Source organism: Ptiloglossa arizonensis, chromosome 3 (genome assembly GCF_051014685.1).
Source record: "Ptiloglossa arizonensis isolate GNS036 chromosome 3, iyPtiAriz1_principal, whole genome shotgun sequence".
Taxonomy (NCBI): Eukaryota; Metazoa; Arthropoda; class Insecta; order Hymenoptera; family Colletidae; genus Ptiloglossa; species Ptiloglossa arizonensis.
The window spans coordinates 29909759-29931659 of NC_135050.1; the positions used below are offsets into that span (position 1 = coordinate 29909759).

The 21901-nt window shown below is 32.8% G+C and overlaps 3 protein-coding genes across 9 annotated transcripts; 1 reads left to right on the top strand and 2 right to left on the bottom strand.

Annotated features, from left to right (window-relative positions):
* Window positions 1-29: 29 nt before the first annotated feature.
* Window positions 30-4917, bottom strand: LOC143144194 (uncharacterized). Its single transcript, XM_076306336.1, has 9 exons — window positions 3853-4917; window positions 3259-3719; window positions 2912-3190; window positions 2624-2819; window positions 2286-2540; window positions 1965-2204; window positions 1539-1889; window positions 1309-1472; window positions 30-1103 (listed from the first exon to the last, which is right to left on the bottom strand). The coding sequence occupies exons 1-9, from the start codon at window positions 4177-4179 to the stop codon at window positions 926-928; spliced, it is 2451 nt and encodes an 816-aa protein (XP_076162451.1). The 5' UTR covers window positions 4180-4917; the 3' UTR covers window positions 30-925.
* On the top strand, window positions 4773-9697 carry LOC143144195 (uncharacterized). Of its 4 annotated transcripts, none has more exons than XM_076306339.1 (2): window positions 4773-4953; window positions 9017-9697. In XM_076306339.1, exons 1-2 carry the CDS (start codon window positions 4893-4895, stop codon window positions 9553-9555), a joined length of 600 nt encoding a protein of 199 aa, XP_076162454.1. In that variant the 5' UTR covers window positions 4773-4892; the 3' UTR covers window positions 9556-9697. The 4 variants fall into 4 exon arrangements, with proteins under 4 accessions (XP_076162454.1, XP_076162455.1, XP_076162452.1 ...); XM_076306340.1 differs by lacking the exon at window positions 4773-4953 and adding an exon at window positions 7437-7665; XM_076306337.1 differs by lacking the exon at window positions 4773-4953 and adding an exon at window positions 7933-8420.
* On the bottom strand, window positions 6410-20974 carry LOC143144192 (protein DOP1 homolog). Of its 4 annotated transcripts, none has more exons than XM_076306335.1 (26): window positions 20913-20974; window positions 20531-20821; window positions 19674-19907; window positions 19174-19451; window positions 18923-19088; window positions 18673-18862; window positions 18420-18595; window positions 18061-18333; window positions 16425-17982; window positions 16093-16355; window positions 14467-16027; window positions 14088-14398; window positions 13808-14009; window positions 13252-13653; window positions 13039-13175; window positions 12800-12956; window positions 12342-12713; window positions 12156-12270; window positions 11798-11969; window positions 11514-11725; window positions 11285-11437; window positions 10986-11181; window positions 10456-10467; window positions 9916-10083; window positions 9717-9828; window positions 6410-7587 (listed from the first exon to the last, which is right to left on the bottom strand). In XM_076306335.1, exons 3-26 carry the CDS (start codon window positions 19727-19729, stop codon window positions 7384-7386), a joined length of 7446 nt encoding a protein of 2481 aa, XP_076162450.1. In that variant the 5' UTR covers window positions 19730-19907; window positions 20531-20821; window positions 20913-20974; the 3' UTR covers window positions 6410-7383. The 4 variants fall into 4 exon arrangements, with proteins under 4 accessions (XP_076162450.1, XP_076162449.1, XP_076162447.1 ...); XM_076306334.1 differs by having other exon boundaries at window positions 12132-12270; window positions 18923-19070; window positions 20913-20973; XM_076306332.1 differs by having other exon boundaries at window positions 12132-12270; window positions 20913-20973.
* Window positions 20975-21901: the final 927 nt, after the last annotated feature.

Consider the following 21901-nt stretch of genomic DNA (forward strand, 5'->3'; position numbering starts at 1 on the left):
GTAAATACACTATATATAAAATAAAATAATGATGAAAATGTACAGCGCGATTACAGGTTTATTTGCTGACTATTAATCTCTAAGTTTCTATACAAAAAGTCAACGTGGGTATTATGAAAAGAAAATTAAAAGATCTTTTTTTAATTTCCTGAATTTTGTTCAAAAAAAGGAATGTCTGGCAATGCTAACGAATATACAAACAGATAACACGTCTATATGATTCTGTAAAACTATTTGCTAACGAGATATACAATACCTAATATGATATTTTTCTCTTCAGCGTTCGTAAATCAATTTAACTAAAAATTTGTATAGGGCTATGACACAGTACTTAAACAGGCACGTTCAGTATAAGTACTAATCCTATTCCAGTCTCCTATAAGAAATGATACTTAAAGTTTATTAAAAAGTATATCTCATTCAAAACAATTATATTTATTTACGAATGTATCATATATATTTTTTCGTTTTTTACGAAATAGAACTACAAAACGTTGTTTAAGGCCAATTATTTGATCAGGAACTAGTATGCCAGATTATAAAACAATACAGTTTCGGTACGAAACCGAGAACTGTTTTATATAGGGCGATTCTTATAAAGAAACCAACTCAATTATTTCCAAAATTCGAGAAAATATTAAAAAAATTGTCGGCAAGAGACATGTTCGGTTCAGAGGTGGTCGTCGTATAGTAGAAATGATTATTAGATAGAACAGTCAATGACGACATCCCCTCGCATCCTAACATTTTTTATATCAACAAATTTTGTTAATATGTTTTTAAGTTTTGGAAACAATCATATAAGTTATTCTATAAAAATCACTTTATATATTTTGTATATGAACAAAAATTGCCCCTTGTTCGAAGCATATTTTATGGTACAAGAACCGTTTGGCATATTAGAGCTAATAGTAACTCATATGATTCAATTCTCGTGCTCGTCAAGGTGATCAGTTTTAATATGATGCGTAAACGTGTACTGAGTCGTAAATCGTTTTTTACAATATGGACATTGATACGGCATCAGAGGGTGTGCAGATCTCAAGTGTGCGACTGCTAATTCCCGTAAAACAAATGGAGATTGGCATACTCCGCATCTATATCTAAAAAATAATAAGAAATATTAATATTTAAAACGGTAAAATTATACAACTTATACAACTACGCTATATTATATCTTGTATAAGGCAACCTCACATGAGTAGATATTTAAATGGGTCATTGTATCTTAACGTCGTTAAAAACTTTGTATTATTACTATGTCTTCTTTGTTCGAATACAAATTTTTTGAACGAATTTAGCTCCTACCCGCCAGTTGTCCTAATAAGGGTTCGTTTCACAGGAGGTGGTGCACTTTCTTCGTTTATCTCCACTTTCGGTTCAATAGGCATTGCATATTCCAATGATGTTTCAGGGCTTAATTTTGGCATAGCTTCTTCTTCCATCTCCGCTTGAACTTCATGTTTTCGTACCTGTACGAATTAAATAAGAAAAAGGATTTTAAATGTACGGAATAACTAAAATTTCGCAAAGCTTACCGTTGTATGCGAACCTTCCATATGTACTCTCATATGAGAATTCTTTGATTGAAAACTACTGAAAGATGCATTGCATTTGGAGCACTTGTACCTTTTACCAGTACCCAATGATCCAGATTTTTGTAAGGACTTCGAGGAAACTCTCTTTTTACCGAATAAAGCTCCCGCAGTACATTCGTGCTTCAACATTGACACTTTATTGAAAAATATTTTATTACACTTCGAACAGTGATATGTTTTATAAACGACGTGCGTTTCCTGGTGTATTTTATATGTACTCTTGTCGGAAAATGATTTATTACATACACCACATACATACATTGGCACAGAGACGTTGCGTTTATGAGACGTCTATTATCCAATAAAATATATTAAAAGACGCATAAAGATCTAAACAAATAAAATATACGAATAATTTATGCATACCTCGTGTCTAAACAATTGCCATTTTTCCTTAAAAGATTTTTTACATATGTGACAGGTATAGTTCTTGCAAGTGTAATTGTCCGAATGCGTTTTCAAATGTGTTAACATTGTAGTATGATCACTAAACCATTCTAAACATATTCCACATCTTGCTACATTTTTAAATGCTTCAGTATTTAGAGACGCATTTCTTTTCGAAGATGATTCTTCGTGATTGGGAATATCTGACCTTTCCATTATCTGGAAATTACAATGTTAAAAACTTAATATTACATTAATTTTTTTGTTTAATAATATACAGAGAAACAGGTTTAACTAAACCTCTGAATATGTTCTGCTTCTCGCACGAGTTCTAGCATCTCGTGCTTCTCTGGCTTCTCGCTCAGCATTTAATGCTTCTTCTTGTTCGACACTAGCTGTAACAGGCGACATTGTAGGTTGCTGGCTGTGTTCGCTCATTCTATGGGCTGCTAAACGTATAAAAAGTCCAAAAGATCGCCCACATATATCACATTTGTGTCTCTTAGGTTCATGGGTACGCATATGATTTGACAATGCACTTTGCTGAGTACAAACCTGAGTATAAAACAAAAAAATTAAAAGAATATATAATCTGTATGTTTAATATTTCTTTATAAAATATATGCAAAATTTTCTACCTTCCCACAAGTAGGACATGTAAGTGATTTGGTAGCTTCGACAAAATGTTCTCTCTTTACTTCCTTTGTAGGTTCCTCAGTTTTAAGAATTGTAACTGACTGTTGATCCGTTGATTGTGGTGCTTTCACTGATGTGTAATTACTGACTTCGTGTAGCTGAGTATGATTTTGATAGGCTTCTACACTTGGGAAAAATCTGAATAGAAAAAATTGAGTACAATTAAACTTAACAATGGACATTCAAATTGTAGCTGAACAATAACATATCCATGAAAAATAGATTACAACCTATTGCATAATGAGCACCATGTATTGGTCCCAATTTCAATTGTCTGACCCAAATGATCACGTAACCTATGTTGCTTCAACATTTCCCAACTAACAAATTGTCTATCACATTGATCGCAATCCTTATCGCTTCTATAAAAATCTACTGTCACTTTCAAGTGGCTAGTAGCTTCATGTTTAGCTAAATCTTCTACTAGTTCAAAACTCATTGTACATTTTCTACATGTGTACTTCCTTGGACAATGTAACTGCATGTGCTTCATTAAGCTCTCCTTTTTTCTGTAATAAATACTAACCGATTAAAGAGTTGTTGCAAACAATTCTTTGTATAATTAGCAGTTACGTACTTGTAGTAAATATTGCAAGGAGCACACCACCATTTAGAAGATAGCTTTTCCTTTGAATTTAAATCTTTTCTATCATTTAATGTCACTCTACCCATTAGTACTTGTTCTAATATACTTGTCCGTTTTTCTTCCCTCTTTACCTCTACTTGTTCTTGTGAATCGTTACTCTCCTCTTTTAATGAACTTGTATTATCTTCAACTATCACATCTGTCTTATATAATTTGTTTTTTACATTGTTTATATTTGGGGATTCATAAATATTAACATCGGTTTCTAACATTGGTTCATTATTCATTTCCTTGATTTCCACTTCACATGGTAATTCAAGTAAAGATTCAATACAAGCATTTGGATGTTCTTGACTAATATCTGTCGGTGTTGATGGACACTCGATTGGCAGTGAGGCTGGCAAAGGTACTAAAGGCGGTGGCGCTCTTGCCTTTTCCCTCCATAGTTGGGCCTAAAAATTGCAATATTACTCGTGCAAAAAATATCAAAAGGCTTGTACAAGTTTATCTTCTACTTTAATCATACAAAATTGAAATTAAAATTCTATGGAATGCTTAAAATATTCATTTTAAGTAAATAGATACCTGACAAGGATCAGGTGAGTTTTTCATTGCGTCTAAATAAATTTGAACAGACTCGACATTCTTATATGTTAATAGCTTTAGATGCATGCTTTTATAAACACTCAGACAATATTCTCTAAACTCATAAACGTCGTCCAGCCTCGCGGCGCAGAACTGACATATTTGCTTTGGCAGTGGATCGGTTTTGTATACTAAGACAGGCAGACAAGCGCGTAACTTTTGCGCCACTTTACGCTGCACTCCCTCATTACCAAAAATTGACAGCATCTCGTTTTTTTCCTCTGAGCACAGTCTGCATGCATTCTCCCACTTGTTGGGTACAGCCATTGTAAACAAGTTAGTATCGAACTACTACTTCTTACAATGACTTTACGGTTACTTGCGAGAGAACGATCATACGGTGATCGACAATACGCGTTTATTTCCCACAGTCACGTTCACGCCAGAAACTCTGATCGCGACATACGATCAGCCTCGAATTAGGTTAGCTAGCAGCTCGCAACAAACATCGGTCACACTCTTAAAATTGCGATTAAGCGACGCGTGCATCTTCTTCGCGGCCACGTTACACGTGCCTTTGAGCGAACTTCAGCGGGAGATTTTCGATCTGCGTACTTCGAATTTTTCTTTTATCATTCTACTTTCACCTTACGTTGTTTCGATCGTTCGGAACTAGCCTTTCAAGTGTAACGATTCAAGAGAACCGGTTCCCGCACGTAACCGCTTATGTGCATGGATATTGCTTAATACCGTTGCCTATCACATATGCACCTTCGAACTGTTTCCAGTCGTGTAATTCGCATTTTTCTTTTCTCTTGACAACACCTTATGCGGTCGCTGTGTTTTGATAACTATTCCAGTGCTCGAAAAGCCATCCCCTTCGAAGCTTCACGCATTATCACCGCGAGTATGATTCAGTGGTCCTTGAGTAATTTCTTTTTATCTGTGTACACTGTGGCGAACACGACGCATCGCTGATGTTTAGACGACCGTAACGAAATGTAATTAAAAAAAAATAGTAAACTGCTGATTTTACGAAGATGCTCGATATTAATGGCGTGGCCAGGATCATTGATCGTCGAGCAATCAAGAATCAGTCAGGTAACGAGAAACGCGGTTGATTTAAATTCAAGAGTCATCACTTGGTCAAGTACTTAACATTTGAATACAGAGTTGGATAAAATTTTAAATATTATTTTAAACAATCGTTATAAAAATGAATATAAAAAAAATAGTATTTTATTTAAATTACAGTGAATTATTTTGGAAAAATATAAAATAAACTATATATTTATTTCTTACCAATTGACAGCAAATTTTATTTTGTTCTGTAGTTGAACCTTACTTTGGAACAAGTAACAATCTACTAAAAATAATAGATTATGAAATCCATCAATGGTTATAGAAATGTGAATTATGTAGTACTCTGTTGAACGTTATTTTATTGTATAAATTTACATTATGTCAACATAAATATATATGCATATCACTTATTTGCTCTTGCCAATACTTATACAATCTCATGTTTTACAAGTCTTGGATCATTGCTTGGAAAGTATACTGAATGTTCTGTTACATACAAAAAAATAGAAAGCTAAAGACTCAGTGTAACAATTTTTTTTTTATATGAAAATATTATATTCAAGAATAAGTTAACAGATTATTTTGTTAACACTTCGTCTTAAAATTATATACAGGATGTAGTAAAAGCTTAATGTATAGTTTATTGAATGATTTTAAATATTCCAAGTAAAAGATAATGATGTTTCAAAATATGTTTAAATATATAATTTTGCATTACTCAAAAAGTGGAAAATATTTAAAAAAAAAATACATTAAACCCTCGTGGAACATATTATACTTTGCATTCAACGGATCACTTACTAATGTTAACAATTGTAAACAATGTGAAGACTAATATATAAATACGTTTTATAACACAATATTTTTAATGAAATATTAAGTTAAAATGTTGTTCTTTTAGTTACATCTTGTATATATAACAAATGCATATTATTCTAATTATTAGATATTCACATTGTGTATATTAAATAACTGATCAGTACATGTGTGCTTCTTAAAAGGAAGTAACAAATGCTGCAGTATTTGCATAACAAGCATTAATTATAAAATCTGATAATACTTGTTTGCATAAATACATCTTTGTTTTTTATTTAGTTCTTTAATCATTGAATTGAATATGGTGTACAATAATGCTTGTATATACGCATTCAGTTAATTTGTTTCACATCTAGTAAATGTGAAACAACAAGAGTAGGTGGTAATAATATATCAGCAATTACATAGCAAATATATATACATGATAAATCAAAATGGCAACTCTAGCGAATAAGTATAAATAAGTTCATGCCTTATAAATCGTTTATAAACTTGCAAGTTTTCGGAATTTGTAGTGATCACATATAGAAAAATAATTTTACAACAAGTTTCTTTTTGTTGATTTCTTCTTAGTTACATGTGAGTTGATAAATCACATGTGTAAAGATTATAATATGAATAAAAATTCTAATTGAATATCAATAAATTTAGATTTCCATTCACTATGCATGTATTAAATGTATGCAGAAAATAATATTAGCAAAATAAAAACAAATTGGAAAAGTTAATCTTCTGATCATTTTAAGGAAAGGTTTAGTAACAAAGGGGTTCCAAAAAAGAAGTAATGTAATATTTACACATGTGATATATGTAGAAACGCATTCTTTTTGTTCATTTATTCATATACAACATTAAATTTCTGGATATAATTAACGTTCCCAAATATATCTTCCAATCTTTGCACTTTGTAAATCACTTTGTTTACGTACATATGTCTATTTAATATTTAAATTATAAAAATGTAACAAAACACGAAAGCTTCATCGACATAGTTCTATTATTGTAATTCTTCAAATATATGTATAATCGATTTAATAAAGTTTCTTATTGGACACGCTGTGTTGCACTCTTTATGAATTGACATGTAAATTCAAAGGAAATAAAAAATTTCACTTCCTTATATTATCACTGCATTAGTGTCCCTCTAAAACTCTATGATACCAGGAAAGAGGGATGCATACGATAAACATGAAACAGATAACTTTCAAAATAGTTGAAAAAATAACAGTTTCAATAAAATATGTTACACTGTACATATTTTCTACAGATATATAATTCAACCAGACCTAGCCTGGCATATCGTATATTTTGATAACTATTCACAACCGAATGAGGAGACAAGTTAGAAGCTTAGCTAATAAAAATCAAATATTTCATTCAAATATTACTATATGTTACATATGATTTATGTTACTTAATTTGCGATATACAAGTTTATGATAAAACCGTATAGAAGTGAACAAGAATCTAGAGTTGTTCTTTTCAACGGAATTACGTATTTTCAGTTTATCGTACGTGTGTCTAACGGCTCGCATTCGTGCATTTAAAAAGGTATCAAAGAATGAAATGTATTCAGATGCCTTTTCCATTGTTTGAGAGTCGTTTGTCTACATCGTTAAAGGTGTATACCTACTACCTTGCAGCTGGCATTTTCTCAAGAAAGTCTTGTTCAATCACAGTCTCCAACTGTGTAATATTTAACGGCGCTTGTGTGTCACTCGATCTACGACTAAGTGCCGTAAAAAAATGATGCAAATCTTGTAACGAATGAATATTGTTCGAGGTTAAAAGAAGTTCACCAGGTGTTGCTTTGGCTGAACTCTGATCTTGTTTGTACTGTAACAAAATATACATTCCACAATGAGAATTTTAAATGATCTTCAATCCATGCAAAAAGTTCTTGGCATTAACGTGGTAATGTGTTAAATGTTCAATATTCAGTTGTGTTATTTATAAATTAAAAGAAACAGATGCAATTTTAGAATATATGTATATGTTAAAAAATACAGACATTCTTTCATATAGATACGTCCTTTCCCCTTTTGTAAAAATGAGTACATGGTTATTTATATCAAAATAAAATTGTTACTCAAGAATTATTCAGTGATATAAATCTTGGGTAGGAAGATTATTTTATGAATGATAGTTACAAAATTTTGCTTTATAATGTTGAATATAATTCAAGCACTGAACTGTTGGAGTACAGGGTTATTAGCTTGGTTTCAAAAATAAATCATACATATATATATGTTTCACATGTTGCCAAAATAAGTATTTCATCAGTGAAAGCAGTCCAAAGCAGGGCACATATTCTTATTTCTTTATTGCTTAATCAAAGAAATGATAAAAAGAGAAACAGTAATAATAAAATAATAAATAATTCACTTTTCAATTTTCATAGAATTATGAAAACAAAGTATTACAAGTAGAAAACAAATGTATATAATATAATCCTAACTTTAATATAACTTGAAAGATACTTAATTGTTCCTAATTGAGGCAGATGTGCAAGTGAAGCTACACAGTATTAAGTGTCTACATTTGTATGTAATAATAGTGGAAGATCATATACAGTTCACTGTCAGTCAGTTCAAAAGTGGCCATGGCAATGGCTGGACTAAAAACAGTTGCTTACTTCATGTATTATCTTACAGTGTTAATAAATGCTCGTAAGTGTTGCACGTAATCAAAAAAGTGTTTTTTAAATATTCAAGTCAAATAAATGAATACGTGCTTAGTGTCAGTTAAAATGGAACAATACACATGGAATACATAAGAAAGTATTTCTTTAATCTTTTATGACAAATATCCACATACATTACATTTTTATAATACTAAGATTTTTTACATATTTGAACAATTTTTGACCATGCTATTTATTCACATCTGTGAAAGTTCTCTAATGTAATTTTAAATTACATTTTTTTCATTTATTATTTTATTTAAAATTTACAAAGTTTAAAAATTTCTTTTTTGATATATTAAAATTGTTTGAATTAACTTTTTTGTTTGTGATGCAGACAAATATAACAAAAATAAAAATTTAACGAACAATTATAACTTCGCTACTTTTAATGGACTTAATTTAAGCTGATTGATAGTGATTAACAGAAATTAAATGGTATAAATCACTAAGTACGTTAAGACATCCATTTTAGGGATACATTAACCACTTAATATTCTGTCCTGTAGAATAAATTTTTCATTATATTATATTTCTTATAATATTTAGGCATAAAGTAATTTAATGGACCGCATTTTTTAGAATACACGGATGACTCTGATTACAAAGACTTAGAATTTTATGAAGAAATGCCAATTGGTTACGTTGGAAATTTCGATAATGATCACCTAAATATCGTTCAGGACGACTATTATATTCTAAATGATTTCGAGGACACGGTTGCACGAGGACGCAGGTGCGATGTTTGCCCTGATATACGTGATCTTGATCTTCCCTTTAAAATTATCGACGATTCTCCCAAAAAGGAAAGAACACCTGACACACATTTAGATTGGTATAAACCAGAAAGAGTGTATCGATACACAAAGCACAGAATACCTGGATATGATTACGAAGAACTTGATCATGTATTTGCAAAAAATCCTCAAGAGTGTGATGATAGATCTATCTGGACCCATTGCGTTTGTCGGTTCACTTGTTCTGAACCAGATGTAGTAGATTGTTATACACCATGCAGAAGTGGATGCGAATGTAAAGAAGAATATGTCTTTGACGAAAAAACGAAACGATGTATGTTGCCAGAAGAATGTTCAAGAGATGTGGATTATATAGATGCATAAAACATTTAAGTTAAGTCAACTGAAATAAGAGGCGTTCTGCTTTGGCTACACTTTCAGTATTGTTGAAACTTTATAAAACTCAATAAAGTATTAAATTTTCATTAATTTTAATAAAGCAACAATATGTAAAACCGAAAATAAAGTGTTTCTTTTAAACATACCTTGTTATCCATCAATTTTGCTATTCTTGTAATATGTGGTACAAAATCAGAGGACTGATTATTGTTATCTGTAGATCCTGCTGCTGAATCCCCTACAAATGCCCACCTATACCTATACAAATAATGAATTTTTTGTATAATTTTCGATATATAAAGTTTATTTATTATGTATCTTATACGAAATTTTTGTTTCACTTACATTTGAAATTGAGGAAGCCTATGTGCAGGTAACAATAATGCTAGATCTAACAATTTAGCAGCAGCAAGTTGCAATTGCAACCAATGTGGATGACCATGAGCCTGGAGTCCATTACTGGCATTCACAGCCCAAGACGAATCCAGAGCCGAGAGCAATTTGATATGCGAACTGTATAAAAATAGAGAATACTTTTAATTCATTGAAAGCATTTTCATTAACAAATTCAATAATTCATTTTCTAAGTAGTAGTATGTAATTTTAGCATATTGCGATTAAAAGCGAAAAACAAAACAAACATAAACCCCTTAAATTACTGTAACTACTATTTTTTGATGCTACCAATGTGACATTTTTTGTTACAAAAATTGACTGCAATACGTACTCCTATTTGGAACAAGGTATCTAACGATTTTTATAACACATGTGTTTATAAGCAATATGTCATTTTATGATACAATAATAATTGCAATTCTTAGATACATTGTTCTGATGTTCACATTTTATCAGATGATCGTTAATATGCGAGAAGCATTCAATTACCTGCCATGACGACTGATGTCCCAACACCAATCAATTTATGGAGGCATCATAAATTCCACCAAATTGCGGATACCGAAACAGAGCCAAAAACAATATGACATTAGGTATTATTAATGTTAGTAAGGAATAAATACAAACAATTTTATTACAGCATAGCAATTATACGCTAAGAAAAGGTTACAAGAATTGTCAAAGGATACATGAAAGTTGGACAATAAATGTTGCTATCTAAATTAAAAAAAAAAAAAAAATTTTATCTAAATTTCTATTCCATTCTAGAAATCGATAAAATTGATTTGATTCTCATAATGACTACAATTATTCAAAATCTACTTCTTGGATTAAAATTACCATTGCTCTAATGGAACTGTTTAATAAACAATTTCATAGTACAATACTTGATTTAGCTATATTAAGTTTTTCCTTTAATAATTTTTCAATCGATAACACTGGAATATCATGCATCAAAAGCACCAAAATCCCAAAAGCAGAATGATTTCAATTATTAGAAATATTAAATGCTACTGAACCTGAATTCCTCACTGTCTGCGTTCAATTCTTGTTCAATATATAGGAAGACTTGAACAAGTTCACTGACTATTACCGGCCACAAGGAAGTAGCGTGTTGTGGTGACATTCTTAAAAGTAGTACCCGAAAACAAAGAAAAACTTGTGCCTGAATAGATGGAATCACTTGTGGCAATCGCAGACTGTCTGCTAATCGTTCTAGTTTAAAAGAAAATAAATATTCAATTTTACGTTGTGTAATCTTTCATATGTTATTTACTAGGTTTTATTAATAATATTTTTATTCTTGTTAATAATTTACCTTGAATTTCAGGCATGTATTTGTGGTATTGATCCATTTCGCTGCAAAGTATTACATATGCTAATCTTTTCAAAAGTTGAGCCTTTTGTTCATACTCTTGCTCCTTTGAAGAAAATATACTGATACTACTACTTTGAGCCATAGAAACGCGATCTGCAATCGGAAAGATTCGTTAACAAAGTTCATTCACAAGTCAAGCCACGTATAAGTGATTATATATGATAACTACTCATTAAATCTCGAAAGGTTGTATTGTCGTGTGTCATTAAATTATCTATAATAGTCCTCCAATAAGGTAAACATGCAGGCGTCATTTGAAAGAAGGCAGAATCGAGTAGAAGATCCAGTATATCTTTACGCCATGCTTTTCTCGTATATTGGTAGCCAGATAAGGAACTTAGTAACTGAGAACAAGCTGTGAATGAGGCAATATTCTTTGTCCTGAAAGTTATGTAATTATTAAAATGCATCACTATAAAGAAATTTATTATAATAAACACGAATAAATCTTACGAGTGATTTTTAAGATATGGTGTAACATTATACATAAGATTGGTTAACAACGTTACTACACGTTCCTTTTCTTGGGAACCATAACTAACATCTAACAAAGGTGCTAATATTTCTGCTAGCACTGCTTGAGCTTGAACACTATATGCTGCATTAGGTGGTGTGCCAGGTGTCACTGCAACAAAAAATCTTACAGTTAATTCATATTTCGAATTAAGTTTAGTATGCTAAGGCAATATTGCGCTAATAAAGAAAAAGAAAATAATAAATAACAAAGATTTCGACTATTGAACAAAATTTCAAACAGAACAGTCTAAAATAAAAGCTCATTACGCACCAGCACCGCTTTTGCCTTCTTTACCTTCCGAAGATCCTTCAGCGACTTCGAAGGCATCTTCTCTTACTGCTAAGTTTCTTCTTAACCATGTTGTTTGTTCCAAACACGCACCTGCTATTTGGGAACAGGATTCGACCAACTAAAATATTTTAAAATACAATTATATATGAATAAATACTGATTAATTATATAAGAGAGTGTAGGAAATACCTTCGCTGACACGTCTTGTAAATCCCGTATATCTTTCTTCTCCTGCATAGGAGGACACTTTTGCACATACTCGTTTAAAATTGCTAACAAAAGAAATTGAGCAGGCGCCGTTAAGGATAGGCCGTCCTTAAGCAAACCAAGCAACGATGTCCAAGATTCAATAAGGGACTGAGACGTGTTACTTTGCATATATACATAAAGTAATTCTAACACAGAAACTTCCAATGAAAAATCTTGTTTTACACCATGAATAGGAGGTGGGACCTTTACAACTTGATGCACAGTTTGGACCAAAGTATCGATGGGCATTACACGAATCGCACTTACTAAATGAACCATAACTTGCTGATTTGGACAAGCTTCTGGCAGTACCTAAATGAAAAAATAAATAAAAAAGAAATTATTTTAACGTGTATTTATAATGCATCACAACATTTTGAACACAAAAATATAGCTACCTTTTTTGAATTGCCAGATGACTGTCGCCTTTCGTGCCATGCAACAGCAATGGCAGCCAAAAAGTTTACTCCATGATGAAAAGATATAGGAGATAAGAGTTCTAAAAGTTGGTGCTTTACTATTCTCGGACTACCTACCACACAACTAGCTTGCTCACTAAAGTTTTATTGAAAAACTTTCATTAATACAAAATTAAATTTTAAATAATGAACAAAAGAAGATAGGAAATGAAACATACTTATCTTTTGTTGCTAACACTGCTTGCCAGAGAGTGGAGAGGGATGCAATTATTCGTGGTAAGTGACTTAAAGCGGTTCTTCTAGCATGTTGTTGCAATTCATTAGCGCCATTTTTATCCTTTGAAACAGTAAGATCCTATAAAACAAATACAAATAATTAATAACATTCTGTATCACTAAAAATATTTAAAATGTGTCGATTTATAGCTTACAGGAGAAAGTGGGCTCGGCATAAATACGTGAATAAGATTATTAAATATTTGTCCTGGATTTGCTCCGGGAATTCCAGTCTGAATGGTGCCGCTCAAAGGCTGGTTAAATGAAAAACCGATTTGTTGCGACGTATCCAATAAGCAATAATGAAGTAAAAACGTTAAAGCCTCTAGATGCGTGACTGTGTAATCGGCAGGAAGACAACACTCCACTGTACTTATATCCTGCAATTTTGTTGCCGTTGCTGTCTCTTCAGTGATGTAATATGATGCTAAATGCTCAATGTTACAACACAATTGGTGAATGACCGATGTTACTATTCCAGTTAACGAAGATCCCATGAATGGAAGACTTGATGTAACAAGGGTCGTCCAAAATTGATGCAAATGTCTCATATGATCCTTTAGAATAAAAATGTAATATTATTAGTTCTCCATCTCAATTATAGTTCTCAATCAAAAAAATAATTTAAAAAACAATATTTATTTTTAAATTGCATAGTATAAAAATGCGTAATTAATGTAATTTATAATATAATTGAAATTGGATACATACCAATTGTAAAGCACTAAGTATACTGGCAAGGAACATCGGTTGTTGTGGAATTGGTGCATTAGGTACATATTTTAAACTATTTCCCATGATGTTAGGAACAGTTTTTGTTGGAGTACTGGGTGTTGGTGTAATTGGTGGACAGATTTCTTCACCTTTCTGATTACCACATTGATGTTCCAACATAATTAAAGCTAGTAATAGTCTTAAATAATAAGAAAACATTATGATCAGAATATGCCAGTATTAAACATATTTGTTATTTTCATTTTGAATGATTTACCTCAGTAATTGTATTTGAAAAGCCTCTGTGTGATCACTTGCTCTGTATTTGCACTTATTTATATCATTATCTATGACTGGATCATTGAACAAAATGATTTCCTCAGTAAATGTAAACACATCCTCATTTTCCTTATGTGCATTTTTCATGTTCATAACGCTAGAAACAAGACAGTGAAGAGCAACCTTTTGTACTTTACATTTTGTGAGTAAATCAACTATGTAACAACTAAAACCCTTTCCTGAGTCACGAACAATAGGAATTAACTCAGAGAATATTAGTGTTAATAATTCTGCACTTGCAAGTTGCACCTATTGAAAAAAAACGATTTTAACAAATATTCGTAGAAACATAAATCAAGCATTTAAATTGCAATCACCTGTCGGTTGCCTGAAATTTCTTCATGTGTGAGTCTCATCTGTCCCAAATTGGGATAGTAACTTCTTGCAAAATAAAGACACACACTAATTAAAACTTCTAAATACATGCTGCTTCTATAAGCAGCTATGAATTCCGTGTTTACTATGTCCCCGTGAAAGTTTCTTCCAAATACACTTTTTCGGTGTCTTGCTAATAAGTTTAACAATGTTGTATTTTTGGTCGCATTAGTTACACCAGTTGTCGCTGCACAGCACAAAAACATTCTAGTGTTCGTCAAGAGTTCATTGCGAAGAGTACGCAATGCATATAATGTTCTGGTCGAATCATAGACACCGCAATAAAGTAGCATATGCGAATGAAGATTATGAACACCGACTCCATAGTTACGACCCGTTTTTGTATTTTGATACGTAGATTCATCGGTATTTTTAGATGTTTCTGGAGCGTCGCACAATTGCATCACTTGATCAAGCACGTCGTTCAAAATTTCCTCGACTATACTGTTGCTGTCAGAATTACCGAAATATTCCTCCGCGGTCGTGCTAGCTTCCAAGTCACCTTCTTCATCGTTCATTGTCCAACTAGGTATTTCGACGCTTGCCTCAAAACTTCCAACGTCATGAGCATCGTAATTTGTCGTGAACTCATTTGTACTATGATATTTACCCTTGATGATAGTCCCTGCTACTTCTCTAGAACTACCTGGCATTATAACCGGATCTTTTTTAGGTTTCGTTTGTTTATTAGTGATTTCAGGACTGCTAGAATCGAAGCTATTAGTGATAGAGTCCAATGAAGAACCAACTTCGCCGTTCAATTTTTTGAATCCGTTTTTGTCTTTTGTTTTCAAGCTGGAGTTTGTAGACTCAAAGAGACTCTCGTCCAAGCTAGCAGTTGAGCCTTTATCAAAATCTATTTTCTTAAATCTAGTCGCGTTTTTCAATAATTCTGTCGTTAAGTTCGCCTTCTTCGTGCTAGGCAACTCGTCTTCCGTCAACGAGTCATTCGAATTCTCGTTACAATTTAATGATAAAGGATTAACAAATACGGAGATTTTCCGGTTACCGGATATGCTAGGTGGTACTTCGAGCTCCTTCATAAATTGATTCCTTTCAGTTACATACTGATTGCAATTCTCACCGGCTGCTAGCGTAGTCACGGCAAATATTCTCTTCACTTTAACAGGGTTTATAGCTTTTTTCTTTTTTTTTCCCTTCCTCCATTTTTTATCTTCATCTACGCTATCGCTGACATGATATATCACGTTTCCGTCTACAGAGCTGATCGCGTAAATTTTCGCTGAACCTTCCGTATCATCTTGTACCTCAGATTTCTCTTCTATGGGATCATTCTTCGTCAGAACAGTGTTACTGTGTTGTATACTGACATGAAGCACGCTCATGCGACAAGTGGATGGATCTAGAAGTATTACTAGTAACGGATCTACTATCCGTGAAATGTCACCTCGCATTAAAGAATGCAGAAGCCATGATTGGGCGTGAAGCTTCAGAGGAGAATTATCCGCGAGTTGTAGATTATCCAGTATTTTTAACAACGATCTGTGAAATTACTTACATTAGCATTGAACAAACAAGAATGTTTATTATAGAGTTATTCGACTTACTGGTCAAATGATTTCATACAGCCTCTTAGTCTAGGATTTGTCTCAATCTCCCGACCAAGGTGCCACAAAGAGGCGAATCTGTTAAAGGATTCTATTCTCTTCTCTATATTTTCTGCAGTGAGCGCGGCTCCTATCACATCCTCAACCGCATCACAAGAATTGTACAAAGCGTGATGCAATTCATGTAATAGTTCAACGCATCGCATTCTATATTTGTGAGCGGGCAATTCACCAAGATGGTGCCACAAGGAATGTGCCAGTACCTTTAAAAAGTAGATATTAAGTCCTTACCTTAGGTTTAAAGAAGAGTGAATTAAAAATAAATTACATACCTGGAACACATTAGTATATTGCATTAAATAAGTTATGTGCCATTGCTTTAATAAAGGCACCATAATTACAGCTGTTACTCCCTCCCCACTTTTTGGGTGAGTTTCAATATCATTATGAGCTTTTAGTAAGGCTATTAAATCCAGTAATGTGGCAATATTGGTCAATTGCAGAGCAGGTTGCTTTCCCAGCCAACAACTACAAACTGTCAATACTTTTAACCAATCCGGTAAAACAATGTTTTCTTTTGGTTCTTCTTCTACCAGCAATCCATCACCAGAATGAAAATACTTGGGAAAAGTGGATAGTTCAACAAATAAACTTGATGCAATTCGTACAGCTTCTTCCCATTCAGTTTGTGAGACCGAATCGACATATAAATGAAGAATGTCTAAACGCTTGCATTCTTCTGTCACAGACACATCTTGACTGAAGAACCCAGAATCTTCCATACATAATCTAGAGTTTAATAAAAGCTCTAAATAACGCATTCTTTCATCAACACTTTCCCTTGGTAGTGGTATCAGTAAATTTTCATACATATCCTGTACGTTTCTCTCTTTACTCAGTACTCTATTACTAATCAGTTTAACATAAAAAGTCTCATACTGTCTTAAGCATTTTTCCAACATTGTATGTTGTGCTTGGAATGCCGGAGACGGTCCCCTACCTAAGGATCCTGTGGAACCTGTAACACTATTTTTACTTGACTGCTTTAACATAGTCAACTGATCCTTGGATGGAGAACTAATACTATTTACTTCTATGTATCCGGTCTTTATATCATCCATACTTTTATTTCTTTGTAAGCTTTTACATTCTTGGCTGACCACGACTGAAATATTACTACTATTATCTTGTGTAGATTCACTCAATTTCGAGGTACTCTTGCTCGATTTTTTTTTTGACTTTTTGTCGGATCTTTTAGCGGCTCCTCCCGAGTTTGCTCTTCTCCTGGGACTCGGACTTTTTTCAGAAAATGAACCACTAGATGTGTCTGGTTTATTTAGTTTACTATCCGACTGACTCTTTTCTAAAGGTATAGCGGTTAAAGAATTGTCACTAAGTGCTGCAGTAGTATTACCATTCGCGGTTGTGTCCAATTTTGTTTCTAATTCGTTTTTCTCTGTGTGAGTGGAAACCACTGTTGGCTGAACTTTGGATAAAATTTTGGCACACAATTTAAGACTCCTTGAAATTTCCATTGGAGACAAAAGATCAATGTGATACATAAGTTTATTAATAATTTCATAGAATAAGCCAGGCAAGTGTTCAGAGGGAGTATCTATAAATGCATCCAACGACACTGTCTCGAGTAGGAATTCCGTTAATATACATACTTCCATAAAATTCGGCATTCCACTACCCACAGACCTTACAACAACATCTTCTTCCTCATGTTTAGAATTTGCTCTAGCTTGACAAGCCTGTTCAAACAAATGTCCACAATGTATCCAAACATAAGATGGTTCTAATGTTGAAAATAACAGATTTGCTGACTTTACTACTTCATTCGTTTTTGGTACTCTGTTTGACTGACCACAAGCATTATAAAATGTCCTATTACAAAAAAATTAGTAATTTTGTAGTATTCAAAAACTGTCTATTGATATTAATTTTGATGATCATAACTCTTACCTAAAAACTTCAAACAAAATATCATCTAGAATTACTGGACCAATATCTGCCTTCTCTAATAATGAGACTAATATTCTGTATGGTTTCAAATTCTGTGGACTCTCCTCACAGACAGTTCTTAATAATGATTTTATTGCCTCGACTAACATTTCTTTTGAATACATATCAAAATAAGTGGGTGTATTTTCTATGGTTTCAGAGACTGTAGCTACCGTTTTTCTCTTTAAAATAGATGTGCTTACTTCAGTACCCAAAAGCCAAGCAAACAATCTCCTATAATATATGTAAATTTAATGCATAAAATATTGAATCAGAAAAATGCGTTCTTTCCATATGGTTCAATTTTTTTTTTATTTTACCTATTTAAACTCATGTCCCTTCTTAATATAGTGACAAGAGCAGCTGTGACTAGTGATACCATATGTTCATGTGTTAATTGACTATTATGTACAGGAAAACCAATTAACAGCAAGTCCAAAGCGCTTCTTTGCACTAACACAGAACTGTCTTGTACTCCAGCACAGAGTGCAGTAACCTGGTTAATGATTTTAATGATTGATCAATAAAATGAAGAAAGTATCCTCTTCTGTTTTTGTATCAACTTTTACTTGCCATAATATTGGTGTTTGTACCCATGATATATCTTTGTTCTTCCATCTGTACTTTTTTATTGAAATGTACCAACACAAACGATATAGCAGGTAGTCGAATTCCAGAATTTGAAGCTAAACAGTCCCACAAACATGCATAAAAATGTTCTGGACCTACTCCCTCGCATACCTTTTCAAGTAAGGAATTAGTTCTAAAAAGAAAATTCTTATTAAATTTCTCCTTTAGAATTGATACCATTTATTATTAATACCTATCAAAATGGTCAGAACCATCCTCTAAACCCAGGAGAACACCACTTAAAAATCCACTCAAGCCAGGCCGTAATCTCTCTCCAAGAGGTACAAAATGTGTTTCATATACTGTCAGTAAAGATGGTCTTACATTCATAGCAGCATGACCTAACAGTGGAAATAAACCTAGAAAAATGTAGGTTAGTAATGCATATAAAATTCTTTTACTTAGTAGTATTGTTATGCAGCACCAGTTAAAATTTTCTCTTACCAGCACTATATATGAAGAGCTCATGACTGAGTCTGTTAGTGCCCATACATTTGAAAATAATGTCATAGGTTTCTAGAGCTTTTAAATGAACACCGGATGGCAAAGCAGGATGCATACATTGTGCTAATCTTTTAGATATTTTAATTCTTCTAGGAATAACTGGAAATTTCATATGACTTAGCAATACTTTGTTTAATTTTCCAAGTGCAGAGATCAAATCGGCCCATTCGCTGGTATATTCAAAGCTCTTTAGAGCTTTGTCAACAGCAGACACATAACTATAGAAAATATATACAGTTCTTAATTACATATAAATATTAGATACTAAATCTATAAGCATGTGGTAATTTGATTATATTTATTTTATATTACGTAATGATATATTGCATCTCTACTTGTTTGTATCTTTGATAGTTCTTTTAAAAGTAAAATATTAAATAGATAACAGAGTATACAAAAATGAAACAATTATTTTTTAATGTATAAAGTATTCTACTTACACTCTATATTTAGAGTCCTTCATGAGTTCATATTCTTCCAAGGCAATAGAACCCATTGTTGCTGTTTGGTGTTGCAATTTACAATAAAAATAGACTATTTATCACATGCACACGATCCACTTACATTATCTCAGAAATGATCAGTATCACAAATGATTCATATGAAATAACTTCTCTTGAAAAATTCTTTTCTCATGCAGCACATTATGTTTAAATAACAATAGATTCCTCTATCTGAAAACAGAAATTCAGTAACCTCTTGTCACAGGAAATTTTGATCGTATGCAACCTGTGTTCGCGCGTTCCCAGCATTCAACATATAGAGAACTTCTCGCGGGGTCGTATTTCATGGATAAAAATAATCGTTGGTGTCCAGATATCGACTTCTTCAACAATTTCGCTACGTTAACAGTAACTCGTTTTGTCCATATCGTTAAAAGCAACCGTATTACCGTTCATCCATATGATCGATGCATATTGCATTTTTCAAATCAACAAAAGAAAAAAATACGCGAAACGAGATTGATCATTTTTAAGCGTTCGTAAAAAAAAAAAATAATATCCGGCAACAAAATTTCTGAATAAATTTTAAGGAGAAATTTAAACGCACACAGCGCAATACTTTTTTCTCTGTGTTTATACGTTCGCGGTTACCTGTACTGTATCGATAGGATCATCGTGTTGTCCTATAATCTACATCGTACGTTATCGTCATCGAAAACTTAGTTCGGAGGGCGAACGTTTTCGTCGAAGAATTTAACAGATACTGTCCGACATGAGTGTAAACGAAACACAAAAACAACAAAAACGGACGAAATGGGATCCGTTGTCGCACATTGGTTCGAAGGATAGCTCACCTTCCGATGTTGACATTTCGGATTTGCATATGTGTTGTCAAGGGTGAAGGTGAAAAGCATTGAACAGCCGAACATTTTTTAATCTCAAACGCGGTCATCGAGAAAGAATGGCTGTTGAAATGAATCCCTAAGAACGGTTCGATAATTCTCGAGACGGATCACCGCAGATAGATTCGCAAAACGCTTCCGTTAAATGAGCGTTTCCATCGTCCCCGCACATACTATTTACACGCCTACGAACGTCTGAAGTTGGCCACGCTTGACAATGTACATTCAACCGTGCGTCGCTAACTGCATACATATACAGTAGATCACAAAAGTATTCAAACACTTGCAATTAAAAACTGTAATAACCTGTCTAGGCCATATTAGTTATACTTACAGATTTCGAAATATCTTTGTAGCTACGTACGACATGAATGAATATGAGAATTAGATGGATAACATTTTAAAATGTGTCGGTTAGGCTGATTTCATAGATTTATGTATTCTTGATTGACTAGTAAGAAAAGTATCGTGTACAGTATCGCGTATGACGTAATTATAAAAGGGTAAGCTTATTCGACAGTTCTTGATCGATGTTATCGTAAATGTATTAGGTCGATGACGCATAAAATATCGTTTTCTTTTCGATGGAACTTCAAAGAGATGTAACTTTTTTAAAATTTCAAATATTTAAACGAATTTATAGTTTGCATGTGCTTTTTCTCGGTTTCTCAATAAACAGTTAGCTTATTTCAGTCTGATAAAATTCAGGAGTTTTAAAAACTAAACATTTTTTGAAAGGTGTTTTTATAAATTTCTCATTTTTTAACAACTGATTTAAGAAAAACAATCCAAATATTTATGTGGTAGAATTTTATATTTTAATTTGTCAAGTTTTTATATCGTCATCCTTGAAGCAACGAGGTCTTACGTTATCACGCAACAAAATCGATTTCCACCTACTCGCTAATGCAGTTTATTTTTCTGCTGTAATCGTAAATATACATTCTGCTTTTAAGAAGTCTTATATGTAATAACCGAACGTTACGCATCCTTCTTGAGTAACGGAATTATTTCGACGTATTATTTTCTCCCTTATTTATTAGGCATTGTCTTGATCATTTTTTATTATAAAAAATCCATTTTTCATCGTAAGTATTGATTTTTTAAAACTGCAATTTGTATTTGTTCCTCTAGAGTCAGAAAGTGGTTATTTTACTTGTTTAAGCTTTCGAACGTCGCTCGAGTTACGTATGTAGGACAGATTTATCAATCCACTCAATTTACTTTGCTAACCATCGTCAAATAACGAACAGCCACAAAATGAGTAACATTCATTTACGAAGTTACATATGTAAATATCTCTTGTATAGTTTGATATGAATC